Source organism: Diabrotica undecimpunctata, chromosome 8, assembly GCF_040954645.1.
Source record: "Diabrotica undecimpunctata isolate CICGRU chromosome 8, icDiaUnde3, whole genome shotgun sequence".
In the NCBI taxonomy this organism is placed as follows: domain Eukaryota; kingdom Metazoa; phylum Arthropoda; class Insecta; order Coleoptera; family Chrysomelidae; genus Diabrotica; species Diabrotica undecimpunctata.
This window is the reverse complement of record NC_092810.1, coordinates 34,431,496-34,458,503: the sequence shown is the minus strand read 5'-3', so window position 1 is coordinate 34,458,503 and position 27,008 is coordinate 34,431,496. Positions and strand designations below refer to the sequence as shown.

Here is a 27,008-nt window from a genome sequence, read left to right as displayed (position 1 = left end):
GAAATCAAAATAAGAATAGAAAAAGCCAGATCTATATTCACTAAAATGAAGAGAGTGTTCTGCGGAAGAGATTTGAGCCTTGAAATGAAACTTCGCCTGATGAGATGTTACGTACCTTCTGTGCTGTTCTACGGAATGGAGTCATGGACGTTGAAAAAGATTGATACCAAAAAATTAGAGGCATTTGAACTGTGGATGTATCGCAAAATCCTGAGAATATCATGGACCGAGAGGGTCACAAATGTCGAGGTCTTGAGAAGAATGAATAAAGAAAAGGAAGTCATATTTACGATCAAAAAACGAAAACTGCAATACTTGGAACACATTACAAGAGGCGAAAGATATGAACTGCTTCGAATAAATATGCAAGGGAAAATAGCAGGAAAAAGGTCCATAGGAAGAAGACAAAACTCCTGGCTAAAGAATCTACGGGAATGGTATAGCTGTAGCAGCAACGAATTGTTTCGGTCAGCAGTTTCGAAAATACGTATAGCCCTGATGATCGCCAACCTTCGGAACGAAGAGATGGCACTTGAAGAAGAAGAACAGACTGACAACTACAAACTTCAAAAACTCAATTCCAACTGTTCTTCAAACTGTTTATATACATAAAATTTTAATATTTCTTCTTTTTCGTCAAGGGGCTTTTTCTATCTTTGATAAATCTTACTTTACGGAAATTTTGTAACTATAGAAAGGAAAAGCTGTGCCAAAATATATAGAAACACAAATATATATATATATATATATATATATATATATATATATATATATATATATATATAAACTTATAGTTAAGCTTAAAAACTGCATTTGGCACAATGCCGAATATGTGGAGATTTGTTATTTTATATTTTGGCATTAACCTAAACTTTTTAAAATATAATTTTTAAGTCTGGACCTTCCTTCCTCCTCTGGAGTATATAACAAGACTTTTTTGTTATCTACCTTAATGATTTTTAATTTACCTCTTTTGGATATTAACTAATATATACAACTTCTTTTGCAGATCGCCATTAAGGTCGAAACTCATTCCTGTAGGCACGGTACCAAGAAAAGTAATTTAGAAAAAAATCAAAACCAAAGATGCATTCCTTGTAAGTATTTTCAAATTTAATATATTTTTTATGTATAATTTCTAGGACAAATAATAATATATAATAATTGATCTTTATAGTTTGTGTACATAATACAGAACATGTTGTATACAATGTAACAATGAGAAAATATTTTAATTTCTTTTTAAACGTGTTTTTAAACTATTTACACTGGATGGAAGTTGATTGAAAAACCTTATGCCAGCATAATTTTGGGTATTCTTTCCAATATAGAACCGCCATAGAATCCTAATTAAATCTCTAGAATAGTGGGATAATTATGACTATCCGAATTGGATGTCAAAGTTTTGATTTTAGTTTTTGTACACACACATACTAAGATTAATACTATTACACGAAATAATATTAAACTCACCAAGCTTCGTTGGAGCCGCGTTGATTATAACTGTGCCGAGCTTTCGATATCCTCTCTGATGTCTTCTTCAGGGCTTCCTACGTCTTAGTTTTCTGAGTCCTCAGACACTACTATACTAATCACTATCCAATGCATGACTGGTACTGGGAACAGCGGATGGTTTATTTATACAGTCGATGGTGACGTGGTTTTGGTAAAGATCGGTCTGAGGATTGGCGTGTGGATTGGCGCGAAAGTTGGTGCGAACATTTCTGATGGCAGTGTTTTGATTGGAGGGTGGAGCGGACGATATTTCCTTTATGGGCAGTCTAAATGTCGATGGTAATCGGATGCCGTCATCTCTTTTATTAAGACAATTTAGCCTTTTTTAGTCTAAAACTTGGCACAGTAATAATCGATGCGGTTCAACTCGGAAGCCTGTTGAGTTTAACATCAATTCTTGTAATAGTAATAATCTTAGCTTTAGGGTTAATTATACTAACCACGGAATTTTTTCGGAACATTTTATTCACCTCTACAGGGAGGAATTTTACCACCTCACTAAATCATTTAGAAATTTGCTGCTAGGCCTGCCGAGGCCATAAAGTCATTTCCAAATTTCTTAAACTCAAACACCATACTTCTTATATCTAACAAATTATTAGAAAGACTAGTTTTGCGCTCCTTCGTAAAGCTATTCTTTTCACTAGACGAAAATTAGATGTCAAAAATATCAATATTTTCAATATATGATCATCTGGTCATTCTTTTAATGTACATCCTATATTATAGGACAGTTTTATCCGTATCAACACACAGATAGCCCTAAAAACTTACGAATCTTAGACTGAAACTCAGAAGAGCAGATTAGAGTATCTAATTGCAAAACAAATTCCAAAACTACAACTTTGACACCCACTACAGTGGTTCACAACTTTTCTGATACCCCTATTTTGACCATTGCCACTCAATCTTTAGTAAAGGTTTCAATTACTCTGTTACCCCAAGTCACATTCCAATTAAGACAATCATCTGTCAAACCGAAGAAGTCATCTCCAGTTTACCTTCCGAAGATGCTGAAATAACTAGACAAGACATCGCTAGAGTTCTTAGAAACTCAAAACATCATACTCCGAACATTAGCTAATCCAACAAAAAAGCCCTGAAAGAACTTTATTTCTGCCGATAAAGAAAATGCCACCGTGATCCTAAACACTTCTTCTTATATTAATAAACCCTTAAATCTCATTAATCCTCCAGACTACACACCAATTCCTAATAATCCAACGACCAATCTATAGAAAACAACAAAAGCCATTATCAATAAAACTTATCTTCCTGTTGACATAAAACAATCTCTAATTCCTCGTGAAAAGTCTTTCAGAACATCTCTAATATATCGCCTGCCCAAAATTCACAAGCCCGATATTCCTCTACGTGCCATTGTCAGTGCATACAACTGCTATACACAACCATTGACCAAGTACTTGGCCCAAACTCTACAACCTCTCGTCGAAAATGATTCATCCTTCGTCAAAACTTCTTTTGAAGTAGACCAGCTGAGCTCTCTAGTTTAAAACAAACCCTCATTAAAAACGGTTACCGTGAAAATCAAATCAATAGAAGCATCCACAGGCATCAATCTATCACTCAATCTCAACCCGAAGACTCAGCCCCTTATACGAAAGCTTTTCTTCCTTAAATCAAAGACGGCGCTGACAAAATCAACACAATTCTTAAATTAAGAAAAATAAAGACAATATTTACCCCCCAACAAAAACTTTCATCTCTTATCTGATCAATCAGACAACATTCCAAATTAACAATATGGAGTTTAAAAATTTCCCTGTGCAGACTGCTCCCGAAACTTATATAGGCCAAACAAATCGTAGAATCCAAAATAGAATTTATGAACATTCCATTTCCATTCCATTCCATTCACTCCAGAACCATAGCACCCATCCGCTGCCAAGAATTATCCGAAAAGCCATAGAAATTTGAAAAAGGCCAAAGTGTCTCAATAAAAGACAAGCTTTGCTATCGTTTTGATGAATTGAAAGGTCAAAATATATGGCGCAAGAGCATAAACAGAATAATCTAAATTGGATATCATACTGAGGATATTATACTCAGAATTTTTAACTGAAAGCATGGCAATTTGCCTAAAAGATCGAGGCCAATGTAAGTAACCCGTCAAGTTTGTTTTAACAGAACCTTAAACAAATTTCGGTTAAAAACAAACCACACCTCACGTTTTTGACAATTTTATTCTTTTTGACAATTTTCGGAGTGGAAATCGAAACATCAAACAAGAGCTAAAAATGTAATTTTTATTACAAATAACCGTGACTTCTTCTTCTTCTTCAGCCTTAAGTAATCCAACTTTGAATATAGGCCTTCCCCAAATCAATCCAGTGTTTTCTATTTTGCGCCACTTGCTTCCAGTTGTGTCCTCAGATCTTCTTAATATCATCAGCCCATCTCATTTGTGGTCTTCCTCTGCTTCTCTTTCCTAACCATGGTCTCCATTGTTGTATTTCGTGGTTCCATCTTTTATCCTTTAGTTGGGCATTGTGTCCTGCGAAGCTCCATTTTAATTTGGCAGCATGTTCTCCTGCGTCTTTTACTTTGGTTTTGCTTTTAATTGATTTGTTTGACTTGGTGAGTGTCCACGTCTATGAACCATACGTGAGTATAGGGAGAATGCACTGATCGAAAATTTTGGTTTTCAAATATTGTTCTATTTTAGTGCTTTTCAAGATCCAACTCAGTTTTTAAAATCCTGCCCATGCTAACCTTATTCTTCTGGTAATTTTGGCAGTTTGATTTTCTTTGTTAACTTTCATTATCTGTCCCAGGTAGATGTATTCGCTTACTGTTACTGAATTTATGTCGTTCAACGTTATTTCTCTAATGTTCGGTGTATTTGTCATTATTTTTGTTTTTTCCAAGTTCATCTTAAGACCTACTTTTTCCGAAACTTGAAATAGTTGCGTCATCATGGTCTGTAGTTCTTTGAAACTTTTTTTATTACAATGTCATCAGCTTATCTTAAATGACTCAGTTTTCTTCCATTAACATTTATTCCTTTATCTACCCAGTTAATTTCTTTGAACACGTCTTCCAGTCCAAGTGTAAATAGCTTTGGTGAGATAACATCTCCATGGCGAAGTCCTCTGTTGATTGGTATAGCTTTGATTTTCGCATCTATTTGTATTTTCATTGTATCTTGCTTGTAAATATTATGTATGAGCATTCTGTATCGGGAGTCTATCCTGCAGTTGTTCATAGCTCTCTCTATTGCCCAAAGTTCTATGGAGTCGAATGCCTTTTCATAATCAACGAAGCAAATGTATTAGTTCAAGTGATATTCATTGGCTTTCTCTATTAGCGTTCTGACTGTAAGAAGATGATCCGCTATACTCTAACCCTTTCGGAATCCTGCCTGCTCTACCGGTTGATAGCTATCGAGTTTCGACATTAACCTGTTAGATATTACTCTCATAAACAGTTTGTACATTTGGGACAACAGGGAGATTGGCCTATAATTCTTCAGATCTCCCTTGTCTTCCTTTTTGAAGAATATTCTTCTCCATCTTTATCCTTCAACGAGATTATTATAGGTTTCCTAAGTTTGATCTTAGGCATTCCAGACCTCGGTTCTTTTGTATTATTTTTTCTACCTTGTTTTCATTAAAGATCCTTAAATGTTCCTTTACTTCCTTCTTTATTTGTTTATTCAATTCGTTGAAACCGTTGGTGTTTCGCTTTCCTTCGCTTAGAAATGTGCGTCTCTTTTCCATCAACCGTTTTGTTCTGTCACTTATTTTGTCTTCTTTATTTTTCATTTTCTTTGCAACAGTCAGTCCTGCTTTCAAGATCTTTCGTTGCATTTCTTTATTAATTGTGTTCATGCCGGCGTATTTTCGTTGATAATGTTCTACATATTCTTTTCTTAAGACTTCTCTGTACTCATCTTCCTTCTGTCGTATTTTAGTTTGTTTGTAATTATGTGGCCTGTTTCTACTAGTTTTCGTCTCTTTAATATGAATCCTTGCTCTTAAAAGGCGATGATCTTTTTATCGGGATATATCCACGTCCATTTTCGGTTTGCTGGTTTCTTGAAGTGTGTGTTCATGGCATATAAATTTTGTTGTTCTTAGAAGTTATATAATTTTTCTCCTCTTTTATTTCGTGTGCCATAACCATGCATCCATATTTTAGGTTCAGTATTTTTTTCGTTTTTACCTAATTTTGCTTTGAAATCTCCCATAATGATGGTATACTTTGCATCATTTTCTTCTAATGGTGGTATCAAATCTTCGTAGAACATTTCAACTATCTCTTCCTGATATGTTGTTGTGGGAGCATAAACTTGTATAATCTTGATCTTGGTTTTATTATCTAGGTCTATTATAATATAAGCTACTCTATCAGAAACCCTTTTATATGTAGAAATGTATGGTGTGAGATACTTTTTGACAAGAAATCCTACTCCACCATATGTTTCGTCTATTTTCCCTGTATAGTATAAGCGATTTCCAGAGTTTGGATGCATGCATTGTTCGCCTCTTCTTTTCACTTCTGACAGTCCAGTATTCTACTTTATCTTGGATAGTTCTTCTTCTAATTCGTAGACCTTTTCATCTTTAGCCATAGATTGGATGTTGTATGTGGCTAGTAGTTTTTGTTTGTTCGTATCTATTTTGGCGGGTTTTGTTAAGCTTGTGCCTCCGCCAGAATCCGTGAGGCTGACCGGTTTTCCGGTGTGGGATTCTGAGCTGCTAGCTCTACCCTCCTGGGGTATCGTCCCGTTTTGTTTCAAGTTTAACATGTTGTATTTTGAGGGGTATTTTGGCATTAAAACACTCCGCTTGCCGGACAGGTTGATGAGTGTTCGCAGTATCACAGCCGGTTAAATCAGTATTTGATTTTCGCCTGCGACTTTTTGGTACTGCTCCTGTCAGAAATTGTATTCTTCAGCCACGGGCCACTAATGACAAAGCTGCTGACCTGTGTCATGTCCTCCGTTGATTTGCGGCTACTTATTTGGCAAAGCCTTATTCATACCTGTCCTGCATATCTACAGTAACGTTCCCTATCAGCCATTGGGACGCGCCGTGTCGGGGGTTGAGGATTTCCTCGCCCAGTCTGTCTTGCACAAAGTACTGAAGGGTCCCTACTCAGTTCAGCGTCCCTCCTATACACAATCTGAGACCGGCACGGCTTCCATATAAACACACAACACAACTGTGGCTTAGTCCCATATAAACACAATATTTAACTTAGAGACGCTACAAGAAAACAGTTCCAGAACCCTTTTGAGTTTTGTAAATAAATTTTTAATAAATTCTAAACAGACTTATATGCATAAAAACAAAAAAAATTACAACACTATCCTGCTATATCATTAATAAATAATCAAACCAACGATAATCCATATATACAATTGTATTATAATATTTAAGTCTTCGGTGGCAATGATTATATAAAATGGGTCGAATTGTAAATAATTTGGAAAGTTTTGGTTACTTATTTGATTTCTTTGTGGTAATTACTTAGTGCTATCAATTTTATACTATTTAATCCTTTAATACTTCACAGTAAAATGTTTCCTTAAAATTTAACAAGAAATGATTAAGAAAATTGCTTACAATTCCGAAAAACAAATGGCGGAAGCCCGTTCTTCTGGAAAACAAGAAAAATTGTGGACGATTAAGGCAAATGAAACCATTAGGTATTCAGGATCGCATCATTTAAGAAAAGTCGAGTCAGGCCAATTTGGCTCCCGATCCACGTTCCTCGGAAAAGAAGATGATCCTGTACAACGGAGCGATTGTCTGCGTTTCCCTGGAAACGCAGGTGTAGAAAGCAGGACCGATTTTATGCAAAAAAATTCACACGAATATTTTATTCCGTTTGACTTGAAATATTCAAACTAAAGGTAGTTGAATCGTTGTTGGAAGTTTAATAAAAAAAATGTTTATTTGAATGTAATTATTTCAAAATAATTAAAATAATAACATTCCTAACCCACTACCACTGGAGAGCTGAAGGGAAAGTATAACTTAGCATTTGCCAAACTCCAAACAAAATCCAAACTAATTTATTTTGTTCACATGTTCGCTTTTCTCCCACTCTCTTGTTAACTTGTCTATAAATATCTGCTTGCAACTCTGTTCTTAACTTTCTTGATGTCATATAGAATAGAAGATTGTGATGGGGGGCCAAGAATAATAAAGCACTTTTTTTTTTATTTATTATATGGCACTTGACACATTTACATTTAAATTTACTTATTTTGTATAAAACATTACATATATGTTTACAAACGAACATCTAACTTATTTATATATTCTATCGAGTCCGGAGTCGCCATTAGGAAATCCTCTGACCTGCCTTGATAGGATCTTGTGGGACACTGTTCTGTGATGTCACAGATAGTTTGTGGTTGTCCGCAGTCACAGGATGGGGATGGTCGTTTACCCCATTTGTGCATCATGTAATCGCATTTGCCGTGTTGGGTTCTGATTCGGTTCAGCATAGTCCATGTGTTGCATGGTAAGTCAAAACCTGGTGTTTTTTGTGTGATGCAGGGTAAGCTGCTATTTTGTTGTTCCATCCATTCTCGAGTCCAAGTGGTCGTTAAGTTAAACTCATTTTCCACAGCAATCTGTGCTGTTTTTAGTGGCGGTCGTCTGTAGCGTAAACGGTTACCGTTGGCAACATCTATATCTTGATGAATTGGCAGGATCTATTAAGTATCTTTTTGTATTCACTAGTGAGGGAGTGTATGCGCCGTAGTTTGTGTGGTGGAATGCGGCTTAGTACTGGGAGCCATTGCGTAGGGGTGGATTTGATAACACCAGCAATAATTCTCATTGTTCTATTCAATTGGGCATCTACTTTGTGTATATGTGAGCTGTTAAGCCAGGCTGAAGAGCAGTATTCTGCGGTTGAGAAGACAATTCCCAGAGCAGATGATCGCAAGGTGGAAGCCGATGCTCCCCATGTTGTGCCGTACAGCTTCTGAGTGATGTTTCTGGATTTAAGTTTTCCGCTGTTTTTGACAGATGATCCTTGAAAGATAGGGTTCTGTCAAGAGTCATCCCAAGGTACTTTGATGTTTTATTGTAGGCGAGTGTGGTGTTTTCGAATTGGATGTTCAGTGTTCTTCCTGAAAGCTTGTTATTTAGATGAAAACTGGAAACCTCTGTTTTGGTAGCGTTTGGTTGGAGCCTCCATTTACGGAAATACTTTCCCACTGTGTGTAAGTCTGCCGTAAGGATTTCTTCTGTTTGTTCAAACGACTTACACCTTGTTGCAAGAACCCAGTCTTCGGCGTAACCAAACTTCCTTGATCTGGTTTCTGGTATATCAGCGATGTACAGGCTAAAGAGAAGAGGAGCTAGGACAGATCCCTGAGGCAGTCCATTCTTCAGTTTTCTTGGGGTGCTGATGTCCGTTCCCATTACTACTTGAATCGTTCGGTCGGCTAGCATGCTGTTGAGTATTCGAGTGGTGGATTTACAGGAGATTGTATGGAGGACCTTGTATATCATGCCTTCTCTCCAGACTGTATCGTAGGCCGCTGTTAGATCTATGAATGCGGCTGCAGTTTTAAGTTTTCTCTGAAACCCTGCCTCAATAAATGTGGTAAGTGAAAGAACCTGATCTGCGCAGCTTCTTTTCGTTCGGAAACCTGCCTGATCAACCGGTATTGATTCAAGTAGCTTGGGACTAATCCTGTTATAGATAAGTCGTTCTAGTAGCTTGAATGTTGCCGATATTAGGGCTATTGGTCTGTAGTTCTTAGGCTTGTTATCGTTTGGTTTTCCTGGTTTTATTATGGCAATTATCTTTGAGCGTGTGAGTTCCTGTGATATGGTACCGGTCTTCATAATATCGGTGAAAAAGTGGGCCATCCATTCTCTCGCATATTTCCGCTAATAATTAAGAATTCGAGATGAATATAATCAAAACCTGGAAATATCAGGAAACATCTGCAAAAATCTTGCTAAAGTAGGATTTCGGTCAATTTTGTACATATTTAATGGATAGTACAGAGTATTATAATTTACCATCCTATCGTCCAGTCAGTTTATTACCCACTATCTTTAAAATGTGAAGGACACCAAACCATAACGTTGTAAGTGCCCAAAATAAAAATCTTCTGTAGAGACAAAAAAACTGTTTTAATTGAAAAATAATGAACGAAATAATTTTTAATATTTTTATTAATAAACTTTGGTTCAATTAACACTATTAACACATAAATTTAAAGTCTAGTGAAATAAAACATTTCAAGCTTTAATTAAGAGAACAAAACGATGTAAGTGCCATTATTTATGCAAGCTATAACGTTGTAAGTGTGTATTTACTTGCATTTAAAAGTAAAAAAAATCAAATTAACAATAATTATAGTGAAAATAAAACAAACTTAAGTGACTTTAATTAAAAATTTAAAAAACAACCTTTTGTAAGGTTTTCGTAAAAAGTTTTTGCTTCTCCTACAAAATATGGAAGCATGACTTGGATACCTTTATTTTTTTCGGTAGACAATGACATAGGGGTTTCCTCCATCTCGATTTCCAACTACACAAAACTTGCCTTAGTGATTCCACGTTTGCTCATGCCTTGGAGCAAAATCCCCGTAACTTTTCTTTACATAAACTTCACAAAAGCTTTCAGATGTTACTCGAATCATAGTAGCCGAAGATATCTGCAAGTTTTTAGTGGTTATAATGGATTTAGCTTGATTCATCCAGTCAAAAAATATTGTAGTATTCACTACTAGAACGGATCTTTTTTTCTAGCATTAGCAATAATTTCAATGAGATCTTTTGGTATAAGCAGCTTGACATGCTTCTTTGCTTTCTCTATAATGGCAAAATCACGATCACACGCGAGAAAGGTATGTCCTTTCACAGAAAATTTATGAGTAATTTCTGAAAAGAAACCTTTTGCAATCAAAACGAGATACATAACAAGTACAGCCTGGTGCTTATTTTGGCCACCACAATTATCTGACCAGAGAATTAGCTTTTACTTATCTGTAGTGAATCCTATTTCGCTATTGACATTAACGTTGAACTGTCATCGCTTAAGCCAGTTTTGTAGTTGGTCTAAATGATTTTGTACTTTTTGTGATGCTACACTAGGGTCGATATTCACTGCCAAGATTCCCGCGTCATCGGCAAAATATACAGATAAAGATACAGAAATGGGCCCAGAACACTACCATGAGGTACGACAGATTGTATGATGTGGTAATTTGAGTAGCTGTCTTCAATTTTGACTTGGAAGTAACGATCAATAAGATACTATTATATATGATACTAAGATACTATTTTAGAAAAAAGTTGGGTGTAATTTTAGTTTGTAGAGGAGATCTTTATACCATACTCATACAAATTCCTGTTGTATATCGAGAAACACTCCAGCGCAAAACTTTTTCTCTTCAAGAGTTATTTTAATTATATTTAATATTCTGTGGCATTGTTAATGGTTGAGTGTTCACTTCTAAATCCGAATTGGTGTTGTATAATTTTGTTTATGGGAATTCGATTTTATGTAATAGTAGCATTTCTAATACTTTCGACATTTTTGGGAGTAGGCTTATAGGGTGATATGAATAATTTGCTTGTGTTGCGGGTTTCCCAGGTTTTGGAATGATAGTAACTTAAACAAATTTCCATTGTATTGAAAAGTAGGGAATACGTAGTATGCTGTTGTATATTATTGTTAATAACATCACAGCTTTTCTCGCTAGCTTATGAAGTAGTTCTCTTATTAACAAATCATAGCCTCTGCATTCTGCTTTCTTAGGATTTAGCATTTTTATTTGTTGTCGAACTTCTGTCGGACTAAATGTTGTTAGAGGAAGAGATAGTTGACAAAGGGTTTCGAGGTATATTCTTATATTATCATCTTCATCGTTATTAGTATCTGGTACTGAGAATACAGTTGCAAGATGCTCTGCGAATACTGTTGTTTTTTCTGTGTTGCTCTATTTACTCTATGACTTATTTTGTTAAGGTACGTTTTATTTAGTGGATTTTTCGTTTGTTGCCATATGAGTCGAGCTCTTCTTTTTCTGCTACACGTTCTTCTATATGGAGGGGCATATTATGGTTTTATTGCACACTTCCTTGTCGCTTTGGTGTTGCTTCCCATTCTGTTGTTTGTAAAACTGTTGTTAAATAGTCTACTGCTTTCTCTACATCTTAGTTTTCTTTTGTCATAATATCTAGTCTTCCAAAATTCTGTAAATTTTGGATGTTTTCCAAAATTTACAGATTTTTGGAAGACATCCTAGTTTATTTCTTTAGTTGTGAGTTTGGGTGATGGTGTTTTCCATATTATGTGTGTGTTTAAAGTTATATTATTGTGCTGTGGTCTGATATTAAATCGAAGTTTGATTCTATTGCACTATGGATGTTAGCTATTCCTTTTGTTACAGCAAAATCTACCAAATCTGGAATTTTGTTGGGGTCCGTAGGCCAGTATGTGGCTTCTCCCGTTGATAAGTATTTAAGTTATTTTGTTGAATGATATTCATTAATGCTCGAACGTTAGGCGTGATTAATCTGGAACTCCATGTGGTGTGTTTGGCATTTCAGTCTCTATAAATCTGTATCCAAGAGTTTGTGTGAAATCATGATACTCTTCGCTTGAAATGAGATGTCTAGGTGGGCTATAGACTGACGCTACTTTGGGAGAGGTATTTGTATCGATTTTAAAGATTGCTGCTTGGATTTTTTCCGTAATATAAGGTTGGACTGCATAGTATTTAATTTTTGATTGAATATTAACGGCAGAGCCTGCATGTGCTCCTCTCTGAATGGTTTGCATAATACACAGTATAGTAAGGTATCTTAATAACCGTTCTTTGTGTGGCATGGCTTTTAGACACTAATAGAATGTCTATATTATTCATTTTTAAAAACAGTAATATCTCTAGTATACGGTTTGAAATACCATTAGCATTCCACGACGCATTCAAGTCGTAATGACTTGAAAGCTATTTGGTTATTATGTTAATGACTGTAGTTAACATGGTTAAAATTATGCTATTTTGGTTTAAGAGTTGAGAGAACATATTTTTAAATTCGTTTAGGACATTTGTTACTTTATCTGCTAATTTATTGTTGTTATTTTTGTTATCTGCACTTATGTTTTCAATCTGACATTTAGTAGTTCACGATAAACAGAACATCCTCTATAACTAAAAGGATGGTCTCCGTTGCAGCGAGCATAAGTTGCTGGCGTGTTTTTTGGTTTCCTGCAATTCTTTGTATTGTATGATCCAGCGCATTTTACGCATTTATATGGTTTTTCACACTGTGGTGTTTTAGTGCGACCATATTCTTGACATCCTGTGCATTGTGGTATATTTCTTTTAATTCTCGGTGGTTCCAACCTTAATATACAATGTTATATATACTGTAGTATAAATATCTCTTTGCTGTTTGTTTAGGGCTCGAGGTCCGCAAAAAATAATAGTAATGGTTCACAGCTCAACCTATATCTGACATTTGTAGTGTTCGTTACCTTATGACCCTTCTTTTGGATTTCTGCTTTTATTTCATCTATCGGAAAGGAGTGATGTAGGTCTCGAATAACTGCTCTGTATGCTCTCTCTTCGTTAGGTTGGTATGTATGGTGGACGGTGGTTTCCTCTTGTACGTGATATATTAGTTTTCTGTAAAATTCAGGTGTCTTTGGTAAAATTTTTATTGTGTTGTTTGTTAAGGCTTTAGTAAGGTAAGTTTCTACTTCTACTGCTTGAGCTAAATTATTTATCATTTTGCTATAGTCATTCACGCCATAAAAAAATTTGAGGGGGTTTTTCTGTGGTTTCACTATGGAAATGACTGAAACCTACGTGAGAGTGTCATTGGAGCTTCTTTTTCTTTTGGATCTTCACTTTTAGGCTTTTTTATTTTTGATCTGATTGTTTGCCATGGGTGTTTGCTAAGTTTAAGTTAGCTTGAGAGTTTGATGTAGAATTAGAAAAGTTGGTTTGTTAGGCAGCTGTCGGCTGTACCTGATATTGTTATTGATAATTATCAAAATGTAGAACCGCCAAAAATTATTATTTTTCCGAAAGAACCCTAAAATTCACACTAAGTTTGGCAGTTATTTTGGTAATTGAAATTTATACTGCAAAGTGACGCAGTGACGCGAAACGCAGTATAGAGTATAGGATAGTGGTATAGTGTCTACTCACCTACATAATATGTGAATAGCGTCGCATTATAAAGACAAACACTGCACAAAAATTTTGGCTTCTTTCTGACCTTTCTTTCTGATCTTTTATAGTTAATCGGGTTTTTTGTGGTTTTACTGCCATTAAGCTCTATTTTATCATATTTGATACACTTATTAATATCAGTTTCTCTGTAGCTTCTTTCAGACCTTTTATGTGCTTTCTCCACAGTAGTAAGACCTATCTGATTCTTAGTTTGACCATGCGGCAGTCTACATATAGTTCTTAAAAAAATTATTGTTAACCTCGAACTTATACAAACTAAATTAATGTATAGGTTAAACAAAGCCTTCTACATTTAATACCAAACTAAACACCAATAATAATAATCTTGATTGGATAGAGAATGTTCAGGATTTAAAAAAAAAACGTTTTAAATTGAGAGGTCGATCCTGATAAAACCGCTGCTAAGCTGAGGTATATAAAAATAAACACAAAAATACAAAATGTTGTGCGAATGAACACCTGCACATGAGTGCTTTGTCAAGCCGGAGCCTGACAGGATATATGGAAATCAAAGCAGACTCGACAATTTCATATGAAGGTTTTCTTCCGAAAAATCCTCCAGCGGGGATGTACTGGATTTTAAATTTGATGGTATTGATTTTGTCAAACCTCATGTAAATCTTTCGCCTAGTAAAAATGTACATACAGGATGCAGCATTAGTGCTAGGAAGCCCAATTACTCATTCGTTGTAAGAGATACGAAAAAAATTTTTCAGGTAAAAGTTTTATCACAGATAGGATCATACTCTAAAAATGTAAAAACACTCTGTATATTTTTACATTTTTGGACTCTTCTTGTTGTTCTCGTTTTTTCAATATAAGATTTAGCTGTGTTATACGAGGTAATTTAAAAGATAATTAAATTTTTTTATTAATTTCGTAGCAAAATTAACACCCTGTAGAATTGTAGAGTTTTGATCAAAAATATATTTATACTTAAAAGATTTTTATTATAGTCTGTTTCTGTCTAACATTAATAACATAGCGAAATATTTAATTTTGGTATACAGGGTTGGTCGAAACTCGAAATAAGTATTTTCTGAGTTTTCATAAATGGAACACACTGTATTGTAATAAAGTGTTAGTTTGTTATACTTTATTATTTATTAAACATTCCCTATACCTAGCTGCTTTAATTTATGAGTTATTGGTGATTTTTTGAACCAAATATTAGTTATTTATTTAGCTCATGGACTTTCACAGTACGATAAATATACAAATACAATAATATATATGTACATATATATTAAATATATTATTTAAACACTAAAGATATAATGAATGACACTAAATATTAATGTCCAATTTACATAGCCATTCAATTGCTTCTGGGGAACATTCCGCAAAGTCCTGGAGGTTTCCACGGTAGGCACGATTTAAGCAGTCTGAAACACAATGGCTTATGGTCTGTTTAGATTGTCCGCAATCGCACTGTGGACTTTCTGCACGACCCCACCTGAATAGCGAATCAGCACATTTAACATATCCGGTACGTATACGATTAAGCCTTGCCCAAGTGGACCGGGGCAGATTTGATCCGATGAAACCCTGAGTTGGGGTGGATATCTTAATATAGTCCGATTCTACTGTTGGCATCCATCTTGTTGTCCATTGCCTATGTATATCATAGGAATTACCAATTTTTCGGGCAGATCGAATTGGAGGATTTCTAGATCTCAGTCACTGGTGTTCTTTTGAGATGTCTGGGATATCTTGATGTATTGGTAATTGTACGTTGGCTACAATTTTCTGGTACTCTCTCACTAATGCTGCTGTACGGCGTAGATCTGGTGGAGCAATATTGCTCAGAGTAGGCAGCCATCTCACTGGCGTGCGTTGGTTTTATTGTTCCAGTGATTATTCTCATGGTTTGGTTAAGTTGGACATCGATTTTGCTTGTATGTGCACTATTTAGCCATACTGGTGCACAATATTCTGCCACTGAAAAAACCAAAGCTAGAGCAGAGGTCCGAAGAGTATCTGCAGAAGCACCCCAAGTTGTTCCAGCAAGTTTTGATATTAAATTATTTCTTGTTCTTAGTTTACCGGCTGCGTTTGTAAGATGACTTTTGAAGGTGAGTGTTCTATCAAGTGTGACGCCTAGGTATTTGGGGTTGTTGTTATGTTTGATAGCTGCATCATTTAGAGTAACATTGAGAGTATCGCCCGCAAGTTGATTCGACAGGTGAAAAAGACAGGTTTCAGTTTTGCTTGTGTTAGGACGTAAGCGCCAGTTCTTAAAATAGTTACTTAGTGTAGTTAAGTCCTCGTTTAGAGCTCGTTCTCCTGCTTCTTTACTATTATCTTGGAAGCCAATGGCCAGGTCGTCAGCATAAGCAAATTTTCTCGATTTTGTTTCAGGTATATCTGCTGTATAAAGGTTAAATAATAAAGGAGCTAGCACTGAGCCTTGAGGTAAGCCGTTGTTAAGTTTTCTAACGTTACTCTGTGCATCATTCATATATAACTGAAACAGTCAGTTAGTCAGTAGATTGTTTATCAGCTGACAAGTTTTGAGGCAAGGTATGATTTTCATCAGCTTATAAATAAGACCCTCTCTCCACACAGTGTCATAGGCAGCCGTGAGATCTATAAATGTTATGGCAGATTTTTCGCGTCTTTTAAAGCCAGCTTCAATAAATGTAGTTAAGGACAGCACTTGGTCACAGCAACTTCGTCCTCTTCTAAATCCAGCTTGTTCAATTGGTACAGTATCCTCAATGGTGTTACATATTCGGTTATATAATACTCGTTCTAGTAATTTATAACAGCAACTGAGTAAGGCAATAGGCCGGTAACTTTCAAGCAGCTTGTTGTCTTTGCCAGGCTTCTGGATTGCGATAATTTTTGTTCTTTTGAATTCTGGGGGTAGCACAGCTGTATTCACAATGTCGCTAAAGAATTTTTTGAGCCACTGTCGTGTTTTTGTACCAGTGTGGACTATAAACTCAGGATACATTCCATCGAAGCCTGCTGCTTTTCCTGTTTTAGTTTGGTTAAGCGCTTCGTTTATTTCATCCAATGAGAAGGCACGTGAGTATTCTGATGTTGCGGGAGTTATTGCTTTAAGTTGTTTAAGAGCTCTTTTTACGGTAGATGTATGAGTTTTCTCAGGTGGAGCTCGGGAGTTCTCAATTATTCAATTGGCTATTTTATTTGGCTCAATTGTTGATTTGTTTAAGTGTTGCGCTCTGCTTGCTTCGCCCAGTTTGCGGATCAGTCCCCATGCCTTTCGACTGAAACGTGAGAAATCAATATGTTAATAATAATAATAACAATAAATGTCTTTATTAACAACAGATTATATTTTCTTTACAATGAAATATAATATCAGTAGAGCGAGATTCAGTTTGTGTACCACTGTGCAACAGCGGCACACAACTGCTCTTCCACCTAACCCTCCGAAAATAGGATAGATAGACTATATCTAAATAATGAAATTGTATTTACAATAAAACATAAAAATATTAAGTACATAATAGTACATATTAAATTTATAAATTATAAACTATTTACTTTTTTTTAATTCTTAAATTTTTAAATTACTGTTCAGCTAACAACTGCTCATAAATTAATCTCTTGAACTTGACTCTAGACAGATTTTTAATATTGTAGGACAAACTGTTAATATTGCAAGCAATTGAATATGAAAATGAACGTTTAAAAAAGGATGTTGTATGTTTAGGTAAAGTGAGGGTATTCTTGTGTCTAAGATTAAGATTATGAACGTCCGTCCTAGTTATTCGATTGTACAGGTATGGTGGAACTCTCTCTTGAATGATTTTATGGTAAAAACATAAAGCATGGAGTTTCCGACGATTTTTCATATTTAGCCACTTGACTACAGTGAAAACATGACTTATCCTTTGAAATTTCCTGATGCCAAAAATCAAACGCAAACAAGAATTTTGCAATTTCTGTATTCTCCATGAATCAAATTCAGTGATACACGCATTGTAAAGCACGTCACAATAATTTAATTTTGATAGTACCAGAACATTACATAATAATGACTTTGTGGCCCTACTTAATAAATTGCGGCTTTGATACAGTAATTTTAAAACGGCGTAAGCTCGTTGTAAACAAATACTTACATGATATGTAAACCTTAAATCTTCGTCGAACCAAACCCCAAGGCTTTTAATCTTTTTGCTAAAAATTAAATTGTCGTTTCCTAAGTTAATTCGATTGGCATAATTCTCTAAAAATATTTTCCTATGGAGATTCCTCCCAAAAATGATACCCTGAGTTTTTGATGTATTCAATTTTAAACAATGATTTTGAGAAAAAATCTGCAGCTGAAGAAGGTCATGATTTATTGCATTTACCGCTTGATCACACTCATTTGGCTAAAATGACATATAGAGTTGGGTATCGTCTGCATAATAATGTTGTGAACAGGACAAAAACACAGAAGGAAAATTAGATGTGTATATAGAGAATAAAATTGGACCTAATATAGATCCTTGAGGCACACCAGTATTAAGATCTAGAAATGAAGAAATATTTTGATTAATTTTTACTGCTTGACATCTATTAGAAAGATAGGATTTCATTAGATCAACTGCTCTCGCTTCTAGACCAATATATTTTAAAATAGAGAATAACAAATTATGGTTAATTGTATCAAAAGCTTTTGAGTAGTCAAGAAGAATTAGAATTGATATTTTGTTTTGGTCATAGGCTCTAAAAATATCATCTGTAATATTTAATAAAGCAGAAAGATAGCTATATCTGGACCTAAAACCGGACTGCATCATAGGGATTATGTTGTTATTTTTTAAATGCGTTTGTAACTGAATATCAATCACCTTTTCCAAAATTTTAGATAATGTAGGCAGTACACTTACTGGTCTTAATTCATTCATGCTTTCTGTATTTTTAGTCTTCGGTAGCGGAATAACATGTGCCCGTTTCCATTTAGTGGGAAAAATTGAATTTGTTAAGCAAAAGTTAATGATATGAGTGATATACGGTAGAAGAAAGGGAATACACAGTTGAAGCGTTAATATGTTAATACCAGCATCACCAATAGCTTTACTTTTAATATTATTAATAATATGTAAAATATTAATTTCAGATACTGTTTTAAAGGTAAGAGAAGAACTGAGGGAATACTTAAAGTTATTTTCATAGAATATTTGTGTATCAATGTCTGCTTTCATGTTTGGTATGACTTCAATAAAGTGTTTATTTATCTCATTTGCATTCCACACGTTTTTAATTTCAAAGTTATTTTTGATTTTGCAATTATTTACCAAATATTTTAAATTATTCCACATATCTTTAGAAGATTGATCATGTATGTTTTTAAAATATGATGTTCGACGGTAGACTTCCATTTATTAAGTCTTGTTGAGTCCAGTGACTTCAGTAAGTTGTCACCAATTTCGGGATCTTCTGATTTCAAAAATTCGTCATATAGTTTTTGGCTTTCTTCCGTCCAGCCTGGGATGTACTCCTTTCGGAAACCTCGGGGGATATGTTTTTTGGCGATAGAGATAACCATTCCTAAAAAATGGTGATAATTGTTGGCCTTTGGGTCAATGAAGCGAATGCAGGTGTCCAGCTCTTTGGTGAATTCGGGCCAATTTCCTTTGTTAAAATTTAAACGGGGTCTCGGCGTGGATTCAACGATAGGAATTTGTATGCCTAGTTCGATTATGACAGGTCGATGTTGGCTGTGAGGGAAACTGTAAAGTACAGTTCGAGAGCTTGGGAGTGGTTGCATCTGTGAGTTAGTGGAAACCCAGCATAGATCAGGGTTGTAGCCTTTGCGCCATCTTCTAGAAAAGAAGGTAGTTTTATCTTTTAGACTATGGATAAGGTGAATATTATTTTCTTCGGCCCACTCCAGTAGTTTCTCCCCATTTTCATCATTGTTTTCATATCCCCATTTGTTGTGGTGACTGTTAAAGTCCCCAATGTAAACTGTAGGTTGGTTGTCTACAGCTTTTATTACATCTCCTGGCCATTTAGTTAATGGTGGTTTGTAGATGTTTTTTATGATTACGCCATTCACTTCTGTAGAGACTATGGACACATTATTTTCGCAGCTGCAGTCCGTCATCTTAGCATTTTGTATACTGTTATGCACGTAAGTTGCAGATATTAGTTGCAACAAAAATTAGGTAAAATTTTATCAGGTTGGTCGTAGAAATATTCAATCAAAACAAATTCCTCCAAATATTCCGTCAATATTTCGTTTTAATTATTTTTTTTTTTTCGATGGGTTGCAATTAATTTAAAAGTTTTAAAAACTTCACATTCAGTTGAGGCTTTTAAAAACCTAAAAAGAAAAATGCAGTGATTCAGATTGTATCTCAAAAAATAATATTGACCCTGTGAACAAAGTCGAATGTAATTATAATTTCGAATTGTTTCTAATTTGCCTATGTTCGATTCTTCTCGATCAACGATGATAAAATAAAATTTTGAAGTCGTTGAGTAAAATATAGTTTTACTGACAGCTACCGAATTATTACACGATAGTTGTTGTTAAGGTAAAAATATATAATGGACTGCATCCGAAACTAGTCCCGAAGCTATATTAATAATCTCACTAAAATGTTACGATTTATCAAACAAGTGTATTGACGGCTGCATAGAACAAAAACCTTTGAGTTTTGAAAGCTGGCAAATATAATTTTCTCAATACGTAAATAAGTAACTAATCGATGTTTCACAATTATACACGGTGAAACTATATAAATTCAGGAAATTAAGATGAAAAGATTACAAATTAATGGACAAATTTGTGATTGAATATCTTGTTACAACTCGCAAAAACCATTAAAACATGGTTTTTGGTTATTTAAAAGTGTTTTGATCAGTTTTTAATGTACTAAAAGACTAAGTTACTCCTTAGTAACCTTTAAGTATGATATTGTTATAATAATTAATAAACATGTATGTTGATTTCATGCTATTGTTAGTGTAAACAGACCGTTGAGACGTATGTATATTTTTTAAAATCGTTCGAATTTTAATCAACGAACGATTCAAAAAATTTTGTTGTTCAGTCGTTAGGTGAGGTCGCAAGTCGCGACCTAACTCAATTGTAAACAGGTTTGAAGTTTATACTAAAAGTGAAAAGTCTCTATAAGGGAACACCAAACACCATAAGAGAAAAAATGCATCAATATCTGACGCCTCATTGAATGTATCATTCATCGGTTAGTCTTCAATCGAGTTAAACGACGGTTTTCTGTTTCTAATATATCTCTACAATTATTTCCGTTGATAATTAGTATTTTCAAAAGCGTTCCATGCTGTACCGTACTGAAAATGAAGCGTGTGTTACTGCAGTTATTGTTTTATCAATTATATTATTATAGCAAAGGTTCACGCCATCCCTTATATAAATACTAAATTTCAACACGATACAAAAACAAAATAAATAAAAATTATTCAAGAGTAAATACAGGGTGGGCCATTGACAATAACTTTCCACCCAGATTTTTTTCTTATTGACGCAGTAAACATAAACGTCCGTATCCATCAATTTTTATGTTAAGGGGAATATATTTTGTAAATATAATTATTCTCAAATATATCTCTAAGTAATTTTTAGTAATTAAATCTAGTATTTATTAATAATAATTAATAGATTTAAGCTGTAAATGTGTATGAATCCAATGTTAATTCATTTTTTTAATTAAAAACCACTTAGATGTAATATATATATATATATATATATATATATATATATATATATATATATATATATATATATATATACAAGGTGTTTCAAAAAGGTATGTCATAAATAAAATCACGCATTCCGGGGACAAAAATAAATTGATTGAATCCAACTTACCTTAGTACAAAAGTGTACACAAAAAAGTTACAGCCCTTTGAAGTTACAAAATAAAAATTGTTTTTTTGCATTATCTTCTAAACTACTTGACATTTTGTAATTAAAATGGACACGTTATTTTCTTGTTCTGAAAGCATTTTTCATACAAAAGAACTGAATAAATTCCTTAAATGAATTAACAAGTAAAAAAAAATGTCTATAACCTCTATAAATATATTACAATAAATGTTCAAAATGACCCCCATTTTCTTCAATACACTCTCGGTATCTTTTTAATAAGGAAAAACGAATGCGCTGAAAAATCATATTCTTCTGACAAAATTGATTTGCAGCTTCAATTATTCTAACTCTCAATTGCTGTTCGTTCTCTATTGTTACATAATACACTTTCTCTTTCATAAACCCCCAAAAACAAAAGTCCATGGGGTTAAGACATGAACTTCTGAGTGGCCAAGAAATAGGTGCGTCACGACCCCTTCCAATCCACCGACCAGGATACTGCCTGCAAAGTTATTCTCGGACTTCATTACTGTAATGCGGTAGAGCGCCACCTTGTAGAAACCACATATTTTGCCTTATTGCAATATTCACTTCTTCCAAATTCCCTTGTAAACCGTTTGCCAAGAACTGCAAATAATTATCACCTTGTATTATTCATTATAGACATGATATAGTTCGTTGAAATCAGGTTGTTAAGAATCTTTTAAAAACATAAAAATATACAGGGTGTTTCATTAAAAATAAGGATTATGTACTATGCCAGACTTGCGTGGATCATCCTGTACATTTAAATTTATGTTTAAAAAGCCCACATTTAAATTTAAAAGTTAACGTGCCCCAGAGTTTTTTTTTATTATTTTCTATAATAAGGACACAAACAATTTTATTCCATAAGTGGTTTCCACACTGTATATATATATATATATATATATATATATATATATATATATATATATATATATATATATATATATATATATATATATAATATGTCCAGCAGTGTACACATTTTCTTTAAATTTCCTAAGTAAACAAAAAGTAAGTTGAGAAATTCGCGAATAGTGCGAACTTTCCCACGTCTACCGGATTGTTGATCAATAGCACTCTCCTCTGTGTGCATTAACTCTTCACAGCCCTTAAGTGTTTATTGATCCATAACTTCTCGCGATATTTTCCAAGTTTTTTATGCACAACTCGCAGTTCGGCATCAAGGTCGAAAACACAATTAGTAGCTAATTTTCATCGTATCGTAAGGAATCGATGGAAATGTTTGAAAGAAGAATTTCTTAGGTATTCAATCATCGGCCTGGTTTTACAAAATATTAAACTTTTTAATTAGGAATATTAAATGCCTGCAAGAGGAATACTAGTACGGGGATGCTAAATAAATTTTTTAACATGAAAACTATCATGAAAATGAACATAACAACGAACATGAAATGAAAATGAACATTAAAATGAAATGAAAATGGACATGAAAATCAACATGAAAATGAACATGAAAACGAACAAGAATCATCGAGTTAGAATCTATGGAGAAGCTATGAGCATATTAATGTGTATTAAAAACGGCGTAGGTAGGCGTGGCTAACGATGATACCAATATGGCGGTGAGATCATGGCCGGACTCAATAATATTAAAACTACTATAAAAATATGACTAGTTATTCAGAAGATTTAATCATAATCTACAAAGTGCAATACATTTTTAATAAACTATGATTTATTTATCCCACGGTAAACACTAAAAATACGATATATAATACATAAAGATAAATTAATACAGTCAAATACTATTAATTTATTCTCTAAAGTACGGGCCATTACTTTGTTTACATATTTGTATACTAACCTGTAGAACGTTATTCCTGAAGATTTTTTATTAACACTGCTTCTGCCACTGCAACTACGTTGAGAACAAGAAAACTATTATGCACTATCACAATATATTATTACAGTTTCTATAAAAGTATTATAAAACTAAAAATATTCGAAAAACAACAAACGTAAATAAACATATACAATCTGTCAAAAGTGTCAAAACAATATGGCCGAAGTGAGGTCGTTTTTAGTCACGTGATGCCCTCTCCATAGATTCTAACTCGATGACAAGAATACATATTGATTATATGGATTTCTTGATTATAATGTACTAACGTGTGATATTATTATTTGCTTAATAAATATTATTTGTGTCAGTGTAAAAAAATGGTCAATTATTGATCGTACAACTCAAAATCTTGTTCTTCTTTCATTTCGTTGGTTATATACAGGGTGTTTCAAAAAGGTATGTCATTAATTAAATCACGCATTCCGGGGACAAAAATAAATTGATTGAATCCAACTTACCTTAGTACAAAAATGTACATAAAAAAATTACAGCCCTTTGAAGTTCCAAAATAAAAATTGTTTTTTTGTATTATCTCCTAAACTACTTGACATTTTGTAATAAAAATGGACACGATACTTTCTTGTTCTGAAAGCATTTTTCATACAAAAAAAAAAAACAAAATCTAAGCGCACAGAAAAATTTTAAGGGGGGTGCGCAGCCCTAAATCCCCCAAACTTTTGAGTACGTTCAAATCAAATGAATTTTGTGGCATCATTAGTTTGACACATTATTTTTAAAATTTTTTTGGCTCATCACTTTTTTTAAAAAACAATTTTTATTAGTTACGGTCATCTTCATTAACCTTTAAAAAATTACGTACAACTAAATAAATAGCTTAAATGAATTAACAAGTACAAAAAATGTCTATAACCTATATAAATATGATATTACAATAAATGTTCAAAATGACACCCATTTTCTTCAATACACATTCGGTATCGTTTTAATAAGGAATATTTTTCTGACGAAATTGATTTGCAGCTTCAATTATTCTAAGCCTCAATTGGTGTTCGTCCTTTATTGTTACAGAATACACTTTCTCTTTTATAAACCCCCAAAAGCAAAAGTCCATGGGGTTAAGACCTGAACTTCTGGGTGGCCAAGAAATAGGTGCGTCACGACCCATTCCAATCCACCAACAAGGATACTGCCTGCAAAGTTATTCCTTAACTTCATTACTGTAATGCGGTGGAGCGCCATCTTGTAGAAACCACATATTTTGCCTTATTGCAATATTCACTTCTTCCAAATTCCCTTGTAAATCGTTTGCCAAGAACTGCAAATAATTATCACCATTTAAATTATTGGGAAGAAATACTGGGCCTATTAGATTGTTATCCACAATTCCTGCTCAAGCATTAACTTTGAAAGTCCTTTGGTGATGAGTCGTTTTTTTGGCGTGAGGATTTTCGTCGGCCCAAATGTGTTCGTTATGATGGTTTGTTGTTCCATTTCTACTGAAGGTACCCTCGTCGGTAAACAAAATCTTTTTAATAAAATTAACATTTCGAGTGTTTTCCATTAACAACCAATCACAAAATCCAATCCTTTTAGGATAATCTTCATCTAATAACTCTTGAACCGTTGTTAGTTGATAGGGTTTAAGCAGCTGATCCTTCAAACGCCTCTAAACCCTTACGTGAGGAACATTTAGTTGAGCAGCTATTACCCTTGTACTTATTCCAGGGACTTCTTCAATGATTTCTAAAATGTCTTCATCAGTTGCATCCATTATTGGACTACCACTATTACCAGCAACTTGCAGTTGAAATGTACCCGTTTCCCGTAAACGACGATCAATGGTCAGAAATAATCGTCTATCGGGTGTATTTCGATTGGGGTATTTTACTGCATAACGCCTTGCGGCTGCTGCACTATTTCCTTGACATTCACCTACGATATTTGCGATAGTTTGAAATCATAATTTAATCTGATCCAACTTACCCAAAGATAAATACCCTATCGGACCATAGCTTGACAATTGACCTTCATTGGTTACCGGTCTTTACTTTTCCCTCTCCAATTTCTAACACCTTTCTCTTTAAGATCCTTTCTTCTGCATCTAATGCGGGCTTAACACCAACAATAAATTCACGAAGAAATTCATGAAGTCGCTTCAAGGTCAAATTTGATCATTTATTAGACGTGAATTCATTGTCACCAACCTGTGTAGATCTGGCGCGAAGCAGGGATAATTATTTTGTTTTTAATTATTGAACTTTGTATCTTTAATAGCCCAGTCTGGTTATGCAAAAATCATCGATTTTACGGCAAATTTTTTCGCAGATATCTGAAGCTTTTAAGACATAGGTGGGGGTTACCAGATGACGAATAGATGGAAAAGTACTCGTATTTTTACCTTGTGTTTTTTTAAACAATAATTTATGGTTACAATTTGATTTTTTGTCTATAAGCTTTTTTCCCCTATATTTTACATAAACAATATTTATAACGGTATCGATAAATAATTTACGGATATATTTGCAAAAAAGCAGTTTTTTTGAACTAATTTATAAATTTTATTAATTTCTTGATTAACAAAATAAAATGTTATTAATACATTTGAACATCGAGAAATTACTGTCTTTTAAATTTGTGCGAAATTTTCCCCCGATCGGTCAAATATTTTAAAAATTATTTAATTTGTTTATCCATGAGGCTAAATATTTAAACTATTGAACTTGCTCTATTAGTGATCCTAGAGACATTTAGCAAATTTCATAGGATTCTTTAAGACTTAAACTATCTCAGAAGTTAAATGCATATTGCGTTTTCATCGAAATTATTTACAAAATAAACGTTTGAAAAGGGGGTATGTTTTTTACCCCTTTTTCAAACAGTCATTATTAAGTCATTATTAATCGTTTAAGAATTGGCCATACTGCCTTAGCACACAAATACCTAATAACAAAAGAACCATTACCTATCTGCTCCTGCTGCTCTAACCCACTGACTGTGAAACACATCCTGCTTGATTGTCCTCAATTCAAGGAAAAAATAAGATCCCACGGATTCACAGATGATGATCTCAAGACAGTTCTCACCAAAAAAATTTCGACAGTGTTAAGCTATTTAAAAGACATCAAGTTATTCAATTTTATTTAATGTAATATTTCATGTATTTGTTATATCCACTAATAACCCTGCGCGGTTGATGTGGTTTTGTGTTTAAATAAAGAAAAAACATTTTTTAAATAAATTATCAAATATTGAATTTAATTCAAATAATATTTTGGTAAGATTTGACATAAATATGTAGTTTATTTACAAATGTGCCATTAGATAAGACTTTAAATATAATCAAGACAAAATTAAAGAGTGATGATAAATTGGTCACTAGAACAAGACTAAATATATACAATACTGATAGTACATATTTTCAACTAAATAATGAATTCTATAAACAAAATTTTGGTCTAGTAATAGGCTCTAGTTTATCTCCATTATTTGCCGCTATATTTATGGAACATTTTGAAACAAATATTATTTCTAAGCAGAATTTAAAACCCACAGTATGGTGGAGATATGTAAATGATGTATTCTCAAAATGGTCTCATGGATCAGAGTTG

The 27,008-nt window shown here is 33.9% G+C and overlaps 1 protein-coding gene across 2 annotated transcripts in view; it reads left to right on the top strand.

Annotated features, from left to right (window-relative positions):
* The window catches only part of Ptp36E (protein tyrosine phosphatase 36E), a 328,870-nt gene that overhangs the window by 249,875 nt on the left and 51,987 nt on the right, over positions 1-27,008 (top strand). For both annotated transcript variants that reach the window (XM_072540054.1, XM_072540055.1), the window contains exon 4: positions 1,010-1,097. In XM_072540054.1, the coding sequence (XP_072396155.1) occupies positions 1,010-1,097 (88 nt within the window). The remainder of the gene's footprint in view (positions 1-1,009; positions 1,098-27,008) is intronic.